Here is a 20,439-nt window from a genome sequence, read left to right as displayed (position 1 = left end):
TTGTGTGCTCCACCTTTGAGGCAACAGTTTGAAACACACTTACATATGGTCAAGTGTCCTCAAAGATGTTCTCTGCCTTGATTGGTGTATCACAATGTGGTCCATCATCCACACACAGAGAAAAAACATTGCTTAAGAAGGACTTCAATACAGTAGCTAGTTAAATCCATGCTTTATGTTCCCCTTTACCTAGATGTTCTTTTAAAATAACTTTTGCGAGAGAGGAAGTGTTGCTTTCTACACTCACTTACTCACACCCACACACAAACATGAACATATAGACATGTGCACTATGAAAATATTTTGCAGAACTTCTTACAGGCCAGACTACATAGTCATCTGAGCACCAACACAAATGCTTTGACTAATATTTCCCAAGGTCATCAGACAAAGTGGTTTATTTTGGTTTTAGTGCTGTTCATGTTAATGTCATTTTCGAACAGTCGAAGATGTTGCAGCAAATGAGGTTATACTGAACGAAGCAAAGCTAGAGTGTCTTTGAACAGGTGCTACAGCAGCCTGAACACTTGCTGATGTCATGTTCACTATCAACATTTCCACATTTTCAGTCTGCAGAAAACACAGACATTAACTCTATTAAAGTCTATGCTATGAGCAAAGCAGAGATCTTTACAGAAAACTTTCAATGCTTCAGGGAGAGAAAGAATGTTTTGGGGCTTGGTGAGGGCAAAGAATGAGAATTTGGTGAAACAGCTAAACAGCCTTGTCTGAACACGATGGAAGGGTGAACATTTGTTAATGAAGATCTAAATATTTTTAAATATGAGATATATGGGATATTTGTGGTATTATTAGCTTTTTAAAAAATCTATTGCTACATGTAAGTAAATATATAAAAATGCTCACACATCACAAATCATTCATTTTTATATACAGCAAGGATCAGAGCACCGAGGATGTTACCATAAATCCAGTGAATTTTTGAATACGCTTGCTTGTGACGTGTGTATTGTTGTTGTGTAGTGTATTGTTTCTAAGCACCTCACATAATGAGTTCATCTTTTATTTCGTATAAGTGTTTTGCTACTTCTGTGTCAGCAATTCCTGAAGTTGCAGAAAAACAGCTCCCATGATCATCAGCCCACAACATTATCACATCACATGACTTCTAGAGAGTGACCTGAATACTGATAGAGTTTAACTGTTTACCATCCCATTGGTCCTTTAATAACCCAGGCTCTCTGTTTTATTGATCGCCTAACTATTTCCCTGCTTTGTGTTGATGAGTTTTGCCTAGACCTTGTTTTTTTTTCTGGATCATTGGTTTTACTTCAACCGAAAAACATGCAGATCCATCAGACTTCAAATTAGTTTGCATCAGAGCAGACGGCGAATGAAAGACAGCATTCAGTATGACCCCACACCACTGTGAATACCTGGTAATGCCATACAGATTGCTCAATACCCCTGTCTCCTCCAGGCATTCATTAATGCTGTGCTCTGAGACATGTTTGGAAAACTTGTAATTGCATAAACTGAGGATATTTTAGAAATTCCAATAGTACTTTGGCATCACTTTAATCACTCAATGAAATCAATGAAACTTCTCTGGAACATCTAAGCAGATCATACATTAAATACCCTTAGCTGCAAAACAGCCTCAAACCACAAATAGGTGTTTTGCTTGTTTTATATGTAATCAGGCTTGACTTGTTAAAAGCATGTTGATATAAATCATGTTGATTTTATTTGTAATTATAGTTTTAGTGACTCTTGGCAAAGTTCAGCTACTGCATTTTGTGGGATGTGCTGATAAGGCACTCCTTTCCTGCAACCCTTCCAAACTAAGTATGTCTAATAGTTTATTTGAGACATTGCTTTCCTGTAACATGTTTCTCCCCTGTGATAAGGGTAGTATGGTTTTCTGGAGCGTTTTCAATTGTGCCAAGATCACGGTCATGGTTGTGCTAATTTCATAACTGTTTATATCTATATTTCTAAATCTATTAAATGCAGGACAACAATATTTTGTTTTTGTTTTTTTGTGTTGAAAGCTAGTTTGGTTTCCCAATAGTGATGATAAATGATGACAATATGATTTCACAGGTGTGTGATTTTATACTTGTTCAAAGGCAACCATGAGGTTTTTTTAGCCTTTTTAGGAAGTACCAGTAGATGAGCACTTGTGCACATTTAGTCACTTTAAATTAGTGCTTTATTTGAAAGAGTGTCAGTAAAACAGCATGCTTAGCTTCCAGGTAGTGGCTTCCATAGAGGTGCATGCACCCTCCCTCACAGTGAATACAGTTCATTAGAAACCTGTGGTCCTATATTCAGCAAATTTCTACGTAGTGGTTACTTTGCAGCCAAGTCATGATAACCACATGTATTAGACAGCTGCTCAAAAATAGCTGTAGCTGAGCATTTCTGACCACTTGCCTAAGCAGGGAAAGTCCAGTATCAAGCTTGTGTTTGTCATATGTGGGTTTCATTCTGTTTTGTAAAGACAAAAAAATCCCTAAAACACATTTGTCTTGTGTTAAACAGCAGTACACATACATCATGTAAACATAGAGCCTGACAGGAAGGACACGTCATTTTCATTGACTGTCTTTAGTAACAATGATCATAAAACATAAAAGTGTATATATATCAAAAAAAGGGGAAGGATACAAATGTATTATGATCTTATTATGCCTTGCATGTCTCAAAAATCCTTAAGTCTATTTTCCAACTTTAGACCTTCTATGGGTCTATATTCAAACCTCTTTTTAATATAATAATGACCATTTATTGTTGCTAAGACATGACTTGAAAATAAAAATTACTTTTGCATCTGTAGTTATTTATACAGCCATTAAAATGTTTTATTTTTATACAAACCAATCTGACAATATAAAGTCTTATGGGAGTATTTTTTCCATGCCCGGTGCTTACTTGTGAGTTTAAGCCTAGTTTGTGTGTGCATGAAGATTCTAAGTGGGATTTGGACTAAATGAGAAGGGTTGGGCATATTCTACTTCTGTGGTTCTTTTATGGCCCGACTTCGCTGCCTTCAGTGTTTAAAGCATACTTTTAAATGCATTACACTGTGTTTTTTTTTTTTTTTTAAAGCAATGAAGCTGCAGGCAATATCTTTCTATATCACTCTCTTTTCAGAACTGAAACTCTATGACGATGAAGTTTATAGATAAACTCTTGAGGCTCACAGCCAGCATAAATCCAGCGAACCTTCCTGGACTTTTGTTATGTAAGCAGCAAAACCACACTGTCTATGGATTGTGTCATTTAAAATGTGTAAAATGTGGTCAGTCGAAACTCTGCCTTCGTCTAGCATACTTTGCTTGTTCACATAAGGGATGTAAACTGCTGCTGCCAAACGAGGGGGCGAATATTATCCTTACAAAATAAAGATGTGATAGAATTTGTTTACAGCAGATCCAAGCCTTTTGGAGCAGAGAAACAAAACCATGGTGCCATCCGGTGCAGCCTACGAGCCAATTTCATTAAACATTAGACGCCAAGCTTAAACAGTGGCAGATGCTGGTGTTTTCTTTGGGATTTAGAAATGTCTAAGTTAAAAATAGAACAAGAAATGTATGGTTGTGCCAAATAGCTGTAATGAGTTTCAACAATGTAGGTAAACAAAGCCTTTGCATAATACATAAGGGATATGAAACTTTTAGCCTTTATTATATCAAAAGTTCTTTCTCTAATGTAATATGCAAAGGTTTTGTTTACACACAGTGTATGATCTTACCACAATAACAAAAGAAAACCATTATTTTCATGAGTCATTTCCTGATCTTATAATTTTTGTCAGTGTCTGGAAGTGAATTGGGTGTGTTGCAATCATTATAACCAAGTCTGTTACTTTAAATGGCAGGCACTGGATTTGAGTCTTGTTTTTAAAAAAGATTATAGGGATATTTCTGTTGAGGAAGCCAGTTTACACTTCAAAGCCATGATGGCTTTTTGTATGGTTGAATAACAAAGTATTCATGTTTCATCTGAAACCATATTTTCCTGCTCCATTGTTATAATATGCTTGTAATGTTTTGGACTTCTCTTGGACATTGTTTTGGACATTTGTCTGCTTTTCACACCCTCAGACCATGTGCGGATATTTAAGTCCACACGTGCATGCACACTGACACACACACACACACACACACACACACACACACACACACACACACACACACACACACACACACACACACACACACACACACACAAACACACACACAATCACACACAATTCAGACTTGCACAGCTTGTGAAGCAAAAGGAAGGGGAAAATAAGTACTGATTTCTTGACTTCTTGCTGCCTTAGCAAAGCAAAAGAAAATACAGCTTGAGTCACTACTCTTCCTAAGAACACCCCAACTTTTCCCTCATTCATACTGATATACAGGTTCCTAAAGCGTCTCTACACTGTGTCTCTACACTCTATACTCAAAGAACTCATACGGGATCTTGATTTAAATTTTGTTCATGGTGAATGTACCAAACATTACTTTACCTCTTGTAGTAGTTTTCTCTTAATAATAACTTGGAGCCATTTCACTGAAAGTTACAGTATTGTCTTGTGTTGTAAAGGTATGATGTTTACACCATATTGCCACTTCCTAACTTCTAGTACATTTGATTTTCTGTAATGGTTGCACTTAAGTCTAGATAGTTATGTTATAATATCAAGCACATAACTCAATGCATCTGAATTCCCTGAGAATGAGAGCCACTATCATTGAAACCTGTACACTTTAGGTGTTATGCATAATGCGGCATGATGCAATTATTTTCAAGCTCTGTTTCCTAACAAAACCAGTGCACACTGGAGTAGTACCGATGCATGAAACATGGCTATTTAGAAAGATTGTAGAAATCAGAAGATCCGGCTGATGTGGTTAGATATGTCCACATTAGAGAAAAAGCAGCACTTGTGCAATATTTCTAGCTGAATGTTTAAATGTGGCAGCAGGATCTTAGTCAGCATCCTGTTATGTTATGTCACTCCCTCCTATTCCCTGAACAAACATCATGTACAGATTTACCTCACCTTCAATACAGCCAGATTTTTACCATCAGTGCAAGACTATTGTGTCAGACAAGGTATTATAACTTGTATAGTTATAGGCTTGTTACATCACTATTTAAAAGCCAGAGACGATGGTGAGTCAGTGCTAATTAAAATGTGCAGTAGGGGCAAATAATTACATTTTGTTATTATCTAATCCAGTTAAATTCTAGGCCCCTTGACACCTCTTTTGATTGTAGAACTTGTGGAACAAACTATCAAAACCAAACTATATAAAATTCATATTCAGTAAACCTTGAAGTTAACCCAGAGGTTTTCCTGGAAATTTAGGTGCCAATCCATTACAGCTCATTAAACACACATTCACACCTAGAAGCAGAATTAAAATCAACCTTCTGCCATTTCTTTGGGATGTGGGAGTAAACTATAAAACCTTCAGGAAATCCAGGTAAACATAGGGAGAACATATAAACTGTATAGATTGAACAAAAAAGTAACAAAAAGTGTTCTATATTAAAAATCCTGTAGTCATAGTCATAATATACTGTATAGCATGAGTCAAATTACAAAACAAAGCAGGTCAAGAAATCTAGATATATCCACTATCAAGCAAAAAAAAAAACACAGGGAAGTGACACATGCACAGCATATATACTGTATACTGTATTGCTGTATATGCTGTGCACATATGTGTGTGTGTGTGTGTGTGTGTGTGTGTGTGTGTGTGTGTGTGTGTGTGTGTGTGTGTGTGTGTGTGTGTGTGTGTGTGTGTGAAATGTGATGTAATAAGCAGTAAGTGATGTAATAAGCAGTGCTAATACATAGCCCTGTAGTTAAAATACATCCAGCTTGATCCAATCTGATTCAGTCTATTACTAAAACTGATATAGTTAACAAGATAATGTTTTATATTATATTATTTTATTTGCATTTAGTATACTGCATTGTGGACTTAAATCAACCAGGATCAAACATAATTAAATTAAATATTATTGTTTTATAATATTATTGTTAATATTATTATAATATACGTATAACATGCACTCAGCATATCTTTTATTAAAAGTTTATATTTGTTTGTTTGTATTGTATTATTCATGTCGTTTAAACGTATTGCATATTCTGTTTTCTGTTGTATTCAACACCACTATGTGTCTGAAGAAATAATGGTTTTAAAATATTGGGTTTCACAAATCAAAACAGGAAGACGTTGTGGCAACCCGAAATCGGAGGCTATAGTGTTGTAAAACTTTCATCACTAAACAGATGAAAATTTTGTTATTTCTATTTCTGGACGTCTTTAAATAAACTGCCTCGGGTGTTCAGTTTATTTGTTATTTTGTTGATTTAATAATAAATAAAAGTTAACTCTTCACCTTTTCTCTAAAATAATCTTAAAAAAGTCTGTAATTTATTATCATATTAATAAGAATTTGTAAGATTAAGATTAAGAGTAAGATCAAATAAATAATTTAAATTAAAAATTTGTATACAGAAATGCATAAAAAATAATTCTATGCTAGAGTTATGTATCGTTCATGGAATTCCCCTTTTGGAATGAATGCTACAGAATTTAAAATGAAAAAAAAAATACTACATACTCTGTTGTGGGTGTGGGGTGGGTAAAGTGGGCGGCATAAAGGGGATGAGGCTGAGTAATTTATGTCTCATCAGACCTATAAATACTGGTTGCAGGACCTCAAGAATACACAGAGGGCAAGAACAGCCAGAAAAAGAAGACTAAAGAAGACTTGACACTCTGACAGACTTTCAGAAAGCTGTGATTTATTTTACAAATCAGTTGCTGAAAGTTCTCACCATGAGAAGTATCTTGGCATTCATGGTTCTTGGGGCCTGCACTTTAAGTGCATGGTCCAAACCAATTAATTCCAGACATGTGTCCTTCCCCGGGGATATACTCAAAAACATGACAGACATACAGATGGCTGATGTGAGTATTGCTGTTTTTCTTTCATTTTTTGCACACAATTGTAGCACATTGTTGAACATAATTATTTACCAAAGTATACTTGTTCACTGTACTGTAAGTAACATGATCATTTATTGACTGTATGTATGTACATATGTTTTTCAAATAACACAAGTAAATATATTATCAGAGGAAATTACATGTGTTTTTAGGAAGTTTCCTGATTTTCTGTTTTGTTTGTCTCTAGAGCTATCTGGAGCGCTTCGGTTATAAAAGGATTCTGGATAAGAGTGGACGACAGGGAGCAGTGCTGACTCATAAAGCTCTGAGAAGGTTACAGACTCAGCTGGGTCTGGAAGAGACTGGTGAGCTGGACCAACCAACAATCGATGCCATGAAGAAGCCACGCTGTGGTGTGCCAGACGTCCGCAACTACCAAACATTTGACGGAGACCTGAAGTGGGATCACAATGACGTTACATACAGGTAAACATTTTAGGATTTAGTATTCTAGTTTATAGTCTATGTATTTTAGTATATAGTATTCTACTCTATTCTATTCTATTAAACATATTAGCTATTATAAAATGCAATCTTTTGGAAACAGTTACAATATACTTTCCCACTGTCACCACAAATAATCATTCATAGAAATCAGTCATTTGTTTAGATTGTCTAATGCTGGGAAGAATACCCAGCATTAGACAATAAAGCTACAGGATTAAGTCAAAAGTTCATAATTATAATATTACTTACTTTCTATGATTTTTTCTGTAGGATTCTGAACTACTCACCAGACTTAGACGTCTCTACTATTGACGATGCCTTCGCCCGAGCCTTCAAAGTGTGGAGTGATGTCACACCCCTAACTTTCAGACGGCTCTACGATGGCACTGCTGATATCATGATCTCATTTGGAAAAAAAGGTAAGTTTTTAATCAAAAGGTGATGCTTGATACCAGCTACCCAAGAATAAAGTATAAATACAGTCAAATCCTCACATCAGATCTCCTTAAGCAGTGTAGTATCGGTGTAATTTTACAGTTTGTTTAAAGGGAAACTCTTAAAACAGGATATGTTTATTATAGATCATGGAGACCCCTACCCATTTGATGGGAAAGATGGCTTGCTGGCACATGCTTATCCTCCAGGTGAAGGAGTGCAGGGAGATGCTCACTTTGATGATGATGAATACTGGACACTTGGCAAGGGACCCGGTAAGAGTCTTTGGTCCATTTATCAATCATAAAATATTTGTCAAGTACAGCAGCATTGATGCTGCCCAAATGTTCAGATATTAAGCTATAGCTCCCTCTAGAGGTTTGATTAGATAATTACCGAGAACACACATGTGCATGTCTTCCTTGAAACTGTAAGCTGATTCTCACAGTTTCGTTTTATTTAACTATGAATGTGTGTTTTTTGTTTTTTTCTTTTCCTTCCAGCAATCAAGACCTACTTCGGCAATGCAGATGGTGCACTGTGTAATTTCCCATTCCGGTTTGAGGGAAAGTCCTATTCTAGTTGTACCACTGAAGGTCGTGAAGATGGCCTGCCATGGTGTGCCACAACTGCTAATTTTGACAAGGACAAGAAATATGGTTTCTGCCCAAGCGAGCGTAAGTTCTGCATTATTTCTCCATGTAAAGCTCTGAGCATCGTTTCAGTGTATGTGAGATGATAAAGTAACTGTGTCTGTCTCTCTTCACAGTTCTGTACACATTTGATGGGAATGCAGATGGTGAAGCTTGTGTCTTTCCGTTTGTGTTTGAGGGGAAAACATACACCAGTTGTACCACTGAGGGACGTGATGATGGGTATCGCTGGTGTGCTACTACATCCAGCTTCGACAAGGACAAAAAATATGGGTTCTGTCCTAACCGAGGTGAGAGCCTTTAATGCATCTTCATAATTCAACACATAAAATATAGATATAATCTAATAATCTTTTCAAAACCAGGTGTTTAAAAATTAATCAAAGAAAATGCTACATCACAAAACTGCTGTTCATTAGCCAATGAAATGCATGTGTATAAATTTTGGCCAACAGATACTGCTGTGATTGGTGGAAACTCTGAGGGGGAGCCGTGTCAGTTTCCTTTCATCTTCCTGGAGAAGTCCTTTACTTCCTGCACAAGTGAAGGCCGTAGTGATGGAAAACTCTGGTGTGCCACAACCAGCAACTATGACAAGGACCAGAAATGGGGATTTTGCCCAGATAAGGGTAATTTTCTTAGTCTTCTTAATCTAGCATCTATCTTAATCTCTCGTTTTAACTATAGCTAATACATATATGGAAACATTGAGAATTATGCATATATGTGACTATGAACCAATATTACTGCTTGTCACAGGTTACAGTCTGTTCCTGGTGGCAGCCCATGAGTTTGGACATGCTCTTGGTCTTGATCATTCCAACATACAGGATGCTCTGATGTACCCCATGTACAAATATATAGCTGACTTCTCTTTGCATCAGGATGACATTGAGGGCATCCAGTATCTTTATGGTAAGCTGATAATCATGGTTACTGTATATTCATGCATTTTTATAACTGATCTAACAAGATGGCATGTTTGTCCAACCGTTATGAAAAACAAAAAAATGATGTTACATAATGATATATTCTTATCTTTTACTTTATTCAGGACCCAAAAAAGGCCCAAAGCCTACTCCACCAAAGCCATCAACCACTACAGCATCTACAATTTCTACTGCCAAACCTACTAAAAAAACACCAAAGACGACTCCATCTACAGCTTCCACCACAACTCCATCTGTGTTTACGCCTGTGGACCCCTCAGTGGATCCTTGCACGGCGGATAGATTTGATGCAATCACAGAGATCCAGGGAGAGCTTCACTTCTTCAAAGATGGGTAAGAACTGCATGGAAAAGTACTATTGAGGAACTTGAACGTTTATGATCGTAACATGCCCTAACAGCCAATAAATAACCACAAGAACACCTGATCAGTTCAAAATAATGAGCCTTTGTGGTCTGGTTTGAGCGCTTGAAGACACCAGCAGGTGCTGCTTCAAGTACTAAAATTATTATGAGTATAGCAACATTTGAAAGTTTAGTTATATGTAGTTACTCAGTGCTGTCTCATGATATTAAAGGAATTAATTTTTCTTTCCCATTAGGTATTATTGGACGTCCTCAAGTAGTGGTAATAAGGAACGCAAAGGCCCTTTCTTAGTCTCTGAGAGATGGCCTGGTCTGCCAGCTAAGCTCGACACTGCTTTCGAGGACCCTATTACAAAACAAATGTACTTCTTTGCAGGTAAAATACAGACTGAGATAATTTACTATAATCTTTTCCAGTTATTTATTTTATGAGATTTACATTTGAGATTCTCAATTTGTTTCAGAAACTCAGTTCTGGGAGTTCACTGGAAAGAATGTACGGGGACCACGCAGTATTGAGAAACTTGGTTTGCCTGCCAACGTGGATAAGGTTGAAGGATCATTGCAGAGGGGAAAGGGCAAGGTGCTGCTTTTTAGTGGGGAGAATTACTGGAGGTAATTACAGGTCTATCTAAAACTTTCTGATGCTCTTGCTTCAAATACATGCATGCCATTTACATGAACTATATGATGTTGAACTAATGTCCACTGCCTTTGGCCCTTGTTCATGTACTTAGGATGGATCTGAAGACTCAGCAGATGGATAAAGGGTTCCCACAACAGACAGACATGACCTTTGGTGGGGTTCCAGTGGATGCTCACGATGTGTTCCTCTTTAAAGGTTAGTTCTTTTCCTTAGCAATGAAATAATCTGCAATTGCTAAAATATCCACGTCAAATTTAATTTAAATTGAAATTCAGTTCCAGATAGAGATACCCTTGAAGATCATGAATTAAACAAAATACAATTATTTATTTGTTTCATTTCAGGAAACTATTACTTCTGTCGAAACATCTACTACTGGAGAATGACCAGCAAGAGACAGGTTGATAGAGTTGGATATGTCTATGAACTCCTGAACTGTCCCGACTACTGAATCGGATTTCATAGGACTGAAGAGGAAAGCACATCTAACTGAAAAGCAAATCCCACATATGTGTTTTCAAAAAGAAAGTATTATCGAAAGAGTATAAGCAATAAAGTTTGTATGTGTAATAAAGTTTTTATGTGTAATATTAAGAAATATTTGCCTGGAGCAAATAATAAAGTTAATTAAGGTTAAGTTAGTTAATGTTATATTGGTTAAGATATTTTAAAATATATTTTGTCTTCTCCGTTCTATTTCGTTACCTTATAGTCTAAATTTGCACAAGTGAATGTTTTTCACAATTGTCTAATTTATTTATAAAATCAGTAGTATTTTGTCATATGAATAATGAAATAAATTTTTATTTTAAGTCTGGATATGTTTTTTCTGGTCCTTATTATTATGCTCTTGTCATCACCGATGTTCTTTTTCGCATTTAATTTGTTAAAATCTTATGTTAAAATCTACACATCTATCCCATATTCAGTAAATAATTACAATAAGCACAGATATATCATAGGTTCAGAGTGTCATGCTCATAATATACAGCACTACTGAGAGTAGAAGGAGTGACTATGTGTAAAATCTAGACAGATTAATTTTTAATGCCCATACAGTACACTGAAGTCTAATGACACAGCTGGACATATGGTAGTAAGTAATAGTAGTATTAGCAGCAGTAGTAATAATGATGATGTTAATGATTATCATCCTCATTATCTTCTTGATACAGTATATAGAACCTTTCATACAAAAAAGTAGTTCAAATGACGATTACAAGTACAAAAATAGTGACAACAATAGTAATGGAATGACAATAAACAATAATAGGATATATGGCAAGAGATAAAGCTGTTAATAAAAGCTTAAAGGATTACAACCATACGTTTACTTAAAAAGAAAATTCTCTATTCCTTAGTTGTATGTTGTAGTCTTAATTAAGAACAGAAACGGGTGACACTGAGCATCTCACACCATTGTTTTATTAAATACGCTGCCTTCTAAATAAGTCGACTGCTGGCTTTAAATGGACTGTTTCCGTAATGAGCACACGCAACTACTCAAATAAGATCGAGAAGGCTTAAAGATTGACATGAAAACATTGGCTACAAACAGTTGAAGGCAGGATTAAAATGTTAACAATTATCATTTCTGCATCTGCATTAGAACCACAGGCCTCCTCCATGGAAGCGCTTTGGGTCATTCAAAGCTTATTCATGGGAGAAAATGCACAGAAAAAACAAGCAGAATAAAGAAAAGCTGATGTGCTGAGTAACAGTAAACACTGTTAGCAATACATACAGTACTGTACATTCATTGTATAGTATTGGATTACTGTATATGTCCAAATTATTATCACTGTAAATGATTAAGTTACTAAACGCATATGTTACTGATGCCTTTTATTAACCTAAATATGAAGATTTTCATGCTTTTTTGGGCAACAGGACAACAGGATATTACCCCTTCACTAAGGTATATTATACTGTATATATATCTGGTTTCTAATCCTGTTTTTAAATAGATACACACACACACACACACACACACACACACACACACACACACACACACACACACACACACGCACACACACGCACACACACACGCACACACACAAATGTTATATATATTTAATCAGCATCACAGGCAAACTTCATTCAATCTTTCCTTACTCTCTGTGACATGACCATTGGCTAAATCAGATACCAGAAACATGTTGTAGAAAGAAACACTGCAAGGTTTCTCATCCACTAAATGTTTAAGCAGCACAAAAGTTATCAAAGCGATACTCTCAGGGAGATCAAGCACTCCATTAAGCAATAAAGATGAATGTCTCCCTCACACCAATCTCTTCTTCTTCCTCCTGACACAAACCCTCATACATGGTATTAGTTTCCCATGAAAATCTGAAAAGCAATGCCTCAGACAACACTTACAACATTAGTCAGCTGGTATTTTCAACACCAGAGCACTCTTTCCTTAAACAAATGGTGCAATAAGATGTAATATGTCCTAATTTCTTACTGTAACACGGCTATACACTTACTTTTTAAATACTGGTTCTAGCAGATGTATATTTTCAACAAATATTGTAGTGCAATAGAGTAATTTTTCATTATGGAAAATAAATGTCCTGTACCACGAATTTCATACAAAAAACAAAGCAAATTTGACACATACACGTTTGACTCAAAGCAAAACTCACAATAGTTACATAAATAATACATTTTTTGCGATTATCTGTTTACAGGCAGAATAATAATTCTTTTATTATCCAATAATAATCTCATATGTTTAATACTAATTGTTTAGTAGAAAAAGATGGTTAGTGTATTCACCTCGATTAAAAGTAATTAAGGCCAACTCAACTGAAATTTCTGTCAGATTGAGATTTAAGGTGGATTAATATCGTTATAATAATTTAAAAAATAGATGAATAATAGCTTTATGTCTTTTTAATCCTATCCCTACAGTAACTATTTGAGTTGCCAGAACTTCCCTGTCAGCTCAGACTTGGCCCTTTAGCTCAGACCTCTCATCAACATATAACTGAAAGCATTAAAATAAAATGTAAGGAGATCAGCTGTTTTTGAAATATTAAAAACAACCATACCACAGACAAAGTCAAACTGAGGTGACCTTTATTCCCAATCTGACGTATGATGTGAACATTAACTGAAGCACCTGAACAGATTTTGTGCATCATTCTACTGACCTCGGATTTGCTGATAGGACAACTGCATCAGTAGGCATTTGGTCAGGTGTTCCTAATAAAGCGGTCAGTGTGTGCATGTACAGAAACAAATAAAACTTTCATCAACTTCTACTGCTGTACCAAAAAGCATCCTGGTCATCACTCTTCTGCCACTTTATATAACTTTAATGCCATTACTGTATCTGTGCTCTGTGTAGCTTTCCTTTCGGTTATACAGTAGTTATAATGTACTTGTTTGTGTGTGTGTGTGTGTGTGTGTGTGTGTGTGTGTGTGTGTGTGTGTGTGTGTGTGTGTGTGTGTGTGTGTGTGTGTGTGTGTGTGTGTGTGTGTGTGTGTGTGTTTTGTTCTATTATGTCATTAGCTTATTTTACCCTCGCCATAAGCATTTCTATGTACATATGTCTCGGGCATACTGTGAAAATGATAATATTGTTTTAACCTCACATGGCATACAAATATATAGTCAAGTGCCTATGTGTTTTTTCTGCTCAAAACTGTTCTCTAACTATATATTCATGAATGACTCTGTAATACGTTTTTCTTGGGTATTTCTCTGATTAATGTGTGTGTTACGTACAGTAAAATATTGTGTTATAAATATTTAACAACAGCGTCAGAACCATAACAAAAATAAAATAAAAAAGATAGAAGGAAGGAAGCTCTAGCACTCCTAATTAGTTTACATTATACTATGGAAAGTGACATACTGTAACAGGCAGCTGTGATGTAAACCTGCGCGGTTAAATGACATATAAATTAGTATGACTATTGCTAAAGTTGACATGATGACTAAGGCACTGTATCATCCTGTATCGCCACCAACTTCCACATTTCAACAAGCTGTAAGGTATTTCATTTGAATATTTATATGATTGAGTAAGAAAAAAGAAGAAGAATTACAGTATGTCTACGTAGGAGACTTTCATAGATCTGTTCTGGGAAATTATCAAACATCACTATTGTGGATAACGGTCCACAATAGGCAGGCAGCGGAAGTGACAAAAAAGCATTGCATTTCTTAATAAAAATAACAATGTCACTGTGGTAACTAAACCTGGTTTGTTGCTAGTTTTGTAATCATTTTATTTATGTAAATAACAGACTGAATATATTCATGTCTCTTTTAATAAACTGCCCCAAACTGTTCATTTGAACACCACAATAATAATTAAGATTTTAAATAATTATCATACTAATTAATAATTTGTTTGGATAATATATAAGAAGTTAGTTTGTATTGAAATAAGAATGAGTAGAAAGAACGATTAACTTTAATTGTGTATATTCCATTCTGGTCAATTTTTTTTTGTTGTTGTAGTAAGCATCTTCAATGGAATTCCCTTTCTTGGAATGACTGCTTGTGAATTCAAAAATAAAAAGATTTTTAAAAATATGACTTGGTTTGTTGTGGGTGTTCACAAGCGGAAGTGGGCTGGGATAAAGTAATTATGGCTCATCGAAGGTATAAATACTGATTGCAGAATGTTAGTTCAGAGTAAGATCAGTGAGAAGAAGACTAAAAAAGACTCGACTCATCTAGAGACTTTTCAGAGACAGACTTTCGGGAAGTTGTGTTTTATTTTACAAATCAGTTGCTGAACGTTCTCACCATGAGGAGTATCTTGGCATTCATGGTTCTTGGGGCCTGCACTTTAAGTGCATGGTCCAAACCAATTGATTCCAAAGATGTGTCCTTCCCCGAGGATATACTCAAAAACATGACAGACATACAGATGGCTGATGTGAGTATTGCTGTTTTTCTTTCATTTTTTCACACAAATATAGCACATTGTTAAACATGTTAGCATGTTCTGGTAAATATATTATTTAACTCTAACAGACGTTTAGGTGTTAACTATAGGTATCGCTGCATGTTTATTCATCCATAGATACAAGATTCATATGTGGACAGATGGCACGATTAAAATTCTTATTATAGGAAATTATACATGGGTTTGTGTAGGTTTGTCTGATTGCCTTTCTGTTTGCTTGTTTGTTTGTTTGTCTCTAGAGCTACCTGGAGCGCTTTGGTTATAAGATGATTCTGCATAAGAGTGGACGACAAGGAGCAGTGTCGAATTCTAAAGCTCTGAAGAGGTTACAGACTCAGCTGGGTCTGGAAGAGACTGGTGAGCTGGATCAACCAACAATTGATGCCATGAAGAAGCCACGCTGTGGTGTGCCAGACGTCCGCAACTACAAAACATTTGACGGAGACCTGAAGTGGGATCACAATGACGTTACATACAGGTATGTGTTTTAATGTTTAAGATGTTAAGAAAAATAAATATTAAATCTTTTCATGTGTTTGCATTCTGTGTAATGCTGCCAACACAGATGATCATTCAAGAAAATCAATAGTTATTTGTTTAGAAATGCAATAGATCATCAATTATGGAAAGAATCCCAAAAAAGAAGGGAATCCCACAGTCTTCCTATAGCCTGGATCAGATTTAAAATGCTGATGCTTGCCTACAAAGCACATATTACACCCTGCAGTGCACCGCACTCCCTCGGATCCTCTGGCACTTCTTATTATGAACCCATCGTCTCTCATGGTACATAAAAAAAGGCATGATTCACTTCTCTGTTCTGGCTCCTAGGTCGTAGAATGAACCTCCACTAGATGTCCTCAAATACCTAAACTAGATAAAAAAAAGTGTGCTGTCTGTTTGCATTTCTTGTTATATTACCTTCCCAACAGACTTTTTGACTGATGTTAGCAGATTTCCAGTTGAACCATTATTCATATATTCATTAATAGAAACTTCAATGTACTTCTCTAAGTCGCTTTAGAAAAGGGAAAGAATACCCAGCATTAGACAATAAAGCTACAGGATTAGGTCAAAAGTTCACCATTGTAATATTACTTACTTTCTATGATTTTTTTCTGTAGGATTCTGAACTACTCACCAGACTTAGACGTCTCTACTATTGACGATGCCTTCGCCCGAGCCTTCAAAGTGTGGAGTGATGTCACACCCCTAACTTTCAGACGGCTCTACGATGGCACTGCTGATATCATGATCTCATTCGGAAAAAAAGGTAAGTTTTTAATCAAAAGGTGATGCTTGATACCAGCTACCCAAGAATAAAGTATAAATACAGTCAAATCCTCACATCAGATCTCCTTAAGCAGTGTAGTATCGGTGTAATTTTACAGTTTGTTTAAAGGGAAACTCTTAAAACAGGATATGTTTATTATAGATCATGGAGATTTCTACCCATTTGATGGGAAAGATGGCTTGCTGGCACACGCTTATCCTCCAGGTGAAGGAGTGCAGGGAGATGCTCACTTTGATGATGATGAATACTGGACACTTGGCAAGGGACCCGGTAAGAGTCTTTGGTCCATTTATCAATCATAAAATATTTGTCAAGTACAGCAGCATTGATGCTGCCCAAATGTTCAGATATTAAGCTATAGCTCCCTCTAGAGGTTTGATTATATAATTACCGAGAACACACATGTGCATGTCTTCCTTGAAACTGTAAGCTGATTCTCACAGTTTCGTTTTATTTAACTATGAATGTGTGTTTTTTGTTTTTTCTTTTCCTTCCAGCAATCAAGACCTACTTCGGCAATGCAGATGGTGCACTGTGTAATTTCCCATTCCGGTTTGAGGGAAAGTCCTATTCTAGTTGTACCACTGAAGGTCGTGAAGATGGCCTGCCATGGTGTGCCACAACTGCTGATTATGACAAAGACAAGAAATATGGTTTCTGCCCAAGCGAGCGTAAGTTCTGCATTATTTCTCCATGTAAAGTTCTGAGCATTGTTTCAGTGTATGTGAGATGATAAAGTAACTGTGTCTGTCTCTCTCCACAGTTCTGTACACATTTGATGGAAATGCAGATGGTGAAGCTTGTGTCTTTCCGTTTGAGTTTGAGGGGAAAACATACACCAGTTGTACCACTGATGGACGTGATGATGGGTATCGCTGGTGTGCTACTACATCCAGCTTCGACAAGGACAAAAAATATGGGTTCTGTCCTAACCGAGGTGAGAGCCTTTAATGCTTTAAGCTATAATATAATAACCTTTTCAAAACCAGGTCTTATTTCAAAATTAATCAAAAAATAAGTTCTATCACACAACTGCCTTTCATCAGCAAATGAACTGTATGTGTATACATTTTGGCCAACAGATACTGCTGTGATTGGTGGAAACTCTGAAGGGGAGCCGTGTCAGTTTCCTTTCATCTTCCTGGAGAAGTCCTATACTTCCTGCACAAGTGAAGGCCGTAGTGATGGAAAACTCTGGTGTGCCACAACCAGCAACTATGACAAGGACCAGAAATGGGGATTTTGCCCAGATAAGGGTAATTTTCTTAGTCTTCTTAATCTAGCATCTATCTTAATCTCTCGTTTTAACTATAGCTAATACATATATGGAAACATTGAGAATTATGCATATATGCGACTATGAACCAATATTACTGCTTGTCACAGGTTACAGTCTGTTCCTGGTGGCAGCCCATGAGTTTGGACATGCTCTTGGTCTTGATCATTCCAACATACAGGATGCTCTGATGTACCCCATGTACAAATATATAGCTGACTTCTCTTTGCATCAGGATGACATTGAGGGCATCCAGTATCTTTATGGTAAGCTGATAATCATGGTTACTGTATATTCATGCGTTTTATAACTGGTCTAACAAGATAGCATGCTAATCCAACTATTATGAAAAACAAAACAATTATGTTAGCTAATGATATATTCTTATCTTTTACTTTATTCAGGACCCAAAAAAGGCCCAAAGCCGACTCCACCAAAGCCATCAACCACTACATCTTCTCCGGTTTCTACTGGCAAACCCAATAAAAAAACACCACAGACGACTCCATCTACAGCTTCCACCACAACTCCATCTGTATATACACCTGTGGACCCCTCAGTGGATCCTTGCACGGTGGACAAATTTGATGCAATCACAGAGATCCAGGGAGAGCTTCACTTCTTCAAAGATGGGTAAGAACCGGTAGGCTGCATGCAATTGTATAGCCAAGGCTCTATATACCCCCAAAGTATATAAAGTGAATTTTCATGATAACACAGTTTGTTTGAATGGAATGGAGGATGGAGTAGGTGCAGCTTCAAACAATAAAAATATTATGCATATAGATCAAATTTAAGATCTGTGGTAGTCCTGAAAGTTTAGTTATAAATGAAGTTATAGACATTAAAGGAACTTAAAGGAACTAATCTTTCTTCCCTATTAGGTATTACTGGACATCCTCAAATCGTGGTAACAAGGAACACAAAGGCCCTTTCATGGTCTCTGAGAGATGGCCTGGTCTGCCAGCCAAGCTCGACACTGCTTTTGAGGACCCTCTTACAAAACAAATGTACTTCTTTGCAGGTAAAATACAGTCATAATTAATTCTTTCTTAAATAGGTTCTGTAATCAATGATTATGTAATTCATCAAAGATTCTCAATTTGTTTCAGGAACTCAGTTCTGGGAGTTCACTGGAAAGGATGTACGGGGACCACGCAGTATTGAAAAACTTGGTTTGCCTGGAAGTTTAAAGAAGGTTGAAGGATCATTGCAGAGGGGAAAGGGCAAGGTGCTGCTTTTTAGTGGAGAGAATTACTGGAGGTGATTATAGGTCTATCTAAAGCTTTTTGTCTATCTTGCTTATATAATAAAAAAAAAACCCACTTATATTATATATACAATATTAGAGGTAGAATTAATTTTCACTGCTTTTGATCATGGTTCATTTTCCTAGGCTGAATCTGAAGACTCAGAAGATAGATAAAGGATACCCATACCACATTGACAACAAATTTGGTGGGGTTCCAGTGGATGCCCATGATGTGTTCCTCTATAATGGTAAATTGTTTATATTGGCAGTATAATAGTCAGTATCTGTTTGCAAAAAGTAACTAAATATCAAGTTCTTTTTAACTTGACAAAATGTCATTTTTTTAGCGCTCATACTCAAAGTTTTTCTCTATATTTGTTTTACTTCAGGGCACTATTTCTTCTGTCGAGAGATCTACTACTGGAGAATGACCAGCAAGTATCAGGTTGATAGAGTTGGATATATCTATGAACTCCTGAATTGTCCCAACTTCTGAATTAGATTTCATCAGACTGAGGCATTATAAGGAAAGCACATCTAACTGAAATGCAAATCTCAAAACTAACATACAGTAAAATAAAAAGTGTTACAGTATAATAATGAAGAATATCTTAAAGTTATATTAAGAAATCCATGCTTGGTAAATGATAAGATTAATAATATATTGGTTTTATTTATGCTGAAATACATTTACTATTACTTGTTTTTTGAATTAAAACAGTTATGTTTTGAACAATTGTCTGATTTATTTCTATAGAATAAATAGTGTACATTATAAATAGCAGGATTTTAAAAGACAAATGCAACCATTTAAAATCTATCCTGTGTGTAAGGTCCACTATGTTAAACCACTGGCAGTACTAATTTAGCTAAAAATATTCAGCAATAAATATCTGTTAATGACTAAAAAAAGTTTACAATAGACCAGAGACTACAACATTTTCACTATTAAACAGCAATTTTTTTAAATTCCCATCATTATTGATTATGACCCATTGATTTTTCAATTCATTATTGAAGGCAGTCATTTTATGGTCGTAAACCAATAATATTAGCAACATTTCTGCATATCCAAGCCCAGAAAATCTGTTTGTTTTTTCACTTCATTCTTTACCAAAGTTTTCTCAGAGAACTACATCAGACTGTTACAGTCTTACTTTCAGATGGAACCAGCTCTAGTACTTAGAATCCTCAA

The 20,439-nt window shown here is 36.1% G+C and overlaps 2 protein-coding genes across 2 annotated transcripts; both read left to right on the top strand.

Moving 5' to 3' along the window:
* The first annotated feature begins 6,698 nt into the window (after positions 1–6,698).
* On the top strand, positions 6,699–11,305 carry mmp9 (matrix metallopeptidase 9). The gene is made up of 13 exons (XM_027167332.2): positions 6,699–6,953; positions 7,180–7,418; positions 7,710–7,858; positions 8,021–8,149; positions 8,378–8,551; positions 8,644–8,817; positions 8,983–9,156; positions 9,287–9,442; positions 9,582–9,810; positions 10,079–10,218; positions 10,307–10,457; positions 10,580–10,683; positions 10,833–11,305. The coding sequence occupies exons 1-13, from the start codon at positions 6,822–6,824 to the stop codon at positions 10,937–10,939; spliced, it is 2,058 nt and encodes a 685-aa protein (XP_027023133.2). The 5' UTR covers positions 6,699–6,821; the 3' UTR covers positions 10,940–11,305.
* A 3,940-nt stretch (positions 11,306–15,245) lies between these two features.
* Positions 15,246–19,755, top strand: LOC113656211 (matrix metalloproteinase-9-like). The gene is made up of 13 exons (XM_027167333.2): positions 15,246–15,392; positions 15,662–15,900; positions 16,547–16,695; positions 16,858–16,986; positions 17,214–17,387; positions 17,480–17,653; positions 17,799–17,972; positions 18,103–18,258; positions 18,397–18,625; positions 18,877–19,016; positions 19,105–19,255; positions 19,389–19,492; positions 19,634–19,755. The coding sequence occupies exons 1-13, from the start codon at positions 15,261–15,263 to the stop codon at positions 19,738–19,740; spliced, it is 2,058 nt and encodes a 685-aa protein (XP_027023134.2). The 5' UTR covers positions 15,246–15,260; the 3' UTR covers positions 19,741–19,755.
* Positions 19,756–20,439: the final 684 nt, after the last annotated feature.

The sequence above is a fragment of the Tachysurus fulvidraco genome, chromosome 14, assembly GCF_022655615.1.
Source record: "Tachysurus fulvidraco isolate hzauxx_2018 chromosome 14, HZAU_PFXX_2.0, whole genome shotgun sequence".
Classification (NCBI taxonomy): domain Eukaryota; kingdom Metazoa; phylum Chordata; class Actinopteri; order Siluriformes; family Bagridae; genus Tachysurus; species Tachysurus fulvidraco.
This window is presented reverse-complemented; position numbering and strand designations above follow the sequence as displayed.

Coding starts and splice junctions, on each gene's coding strand:
- LOC113656211 (XM_027167333.2), top strand. CDS start 15,261: ATGAGGAGTATCTTGGCATTCATGGTTCTTGGGGCCTGCACTTTAAGT. Junction 15,901..16,546: donor CACAATGACGTTACATACAG/GTATGTGTTTTA, acceptor TTTTTTCTGTAG/GATTCTGAACTACTCACCAG. Junction 18,626..18,876: donor CTTCACTTCTTCAAAGATGG/GTAAGAACCGGT, acceptor CTTCCCTATTAG/GTATTACTGGACATCCTCAA.
- mmp9 (XM_027167332.2), top strand. CDS start 6,822: ATGAGAAGTATCTTGGCATTCATGGTTCTTGGGGCCTGCACTTTAAGT. Junction 8,150..8,377: donor GACACTTGGCAAGGGACCCG/GTAAGAGTCTTT, acceptor TTTTCCTTCCAG/CAATCAAGACCTACTTCGGC. Junction 10,219..10,306: donor ACAAATGTACTTCTTTGCAG/GTAAAATACAGA, acceptor AATTTGTTTCAG/AAACTCAGTTCTGGGAGTTC.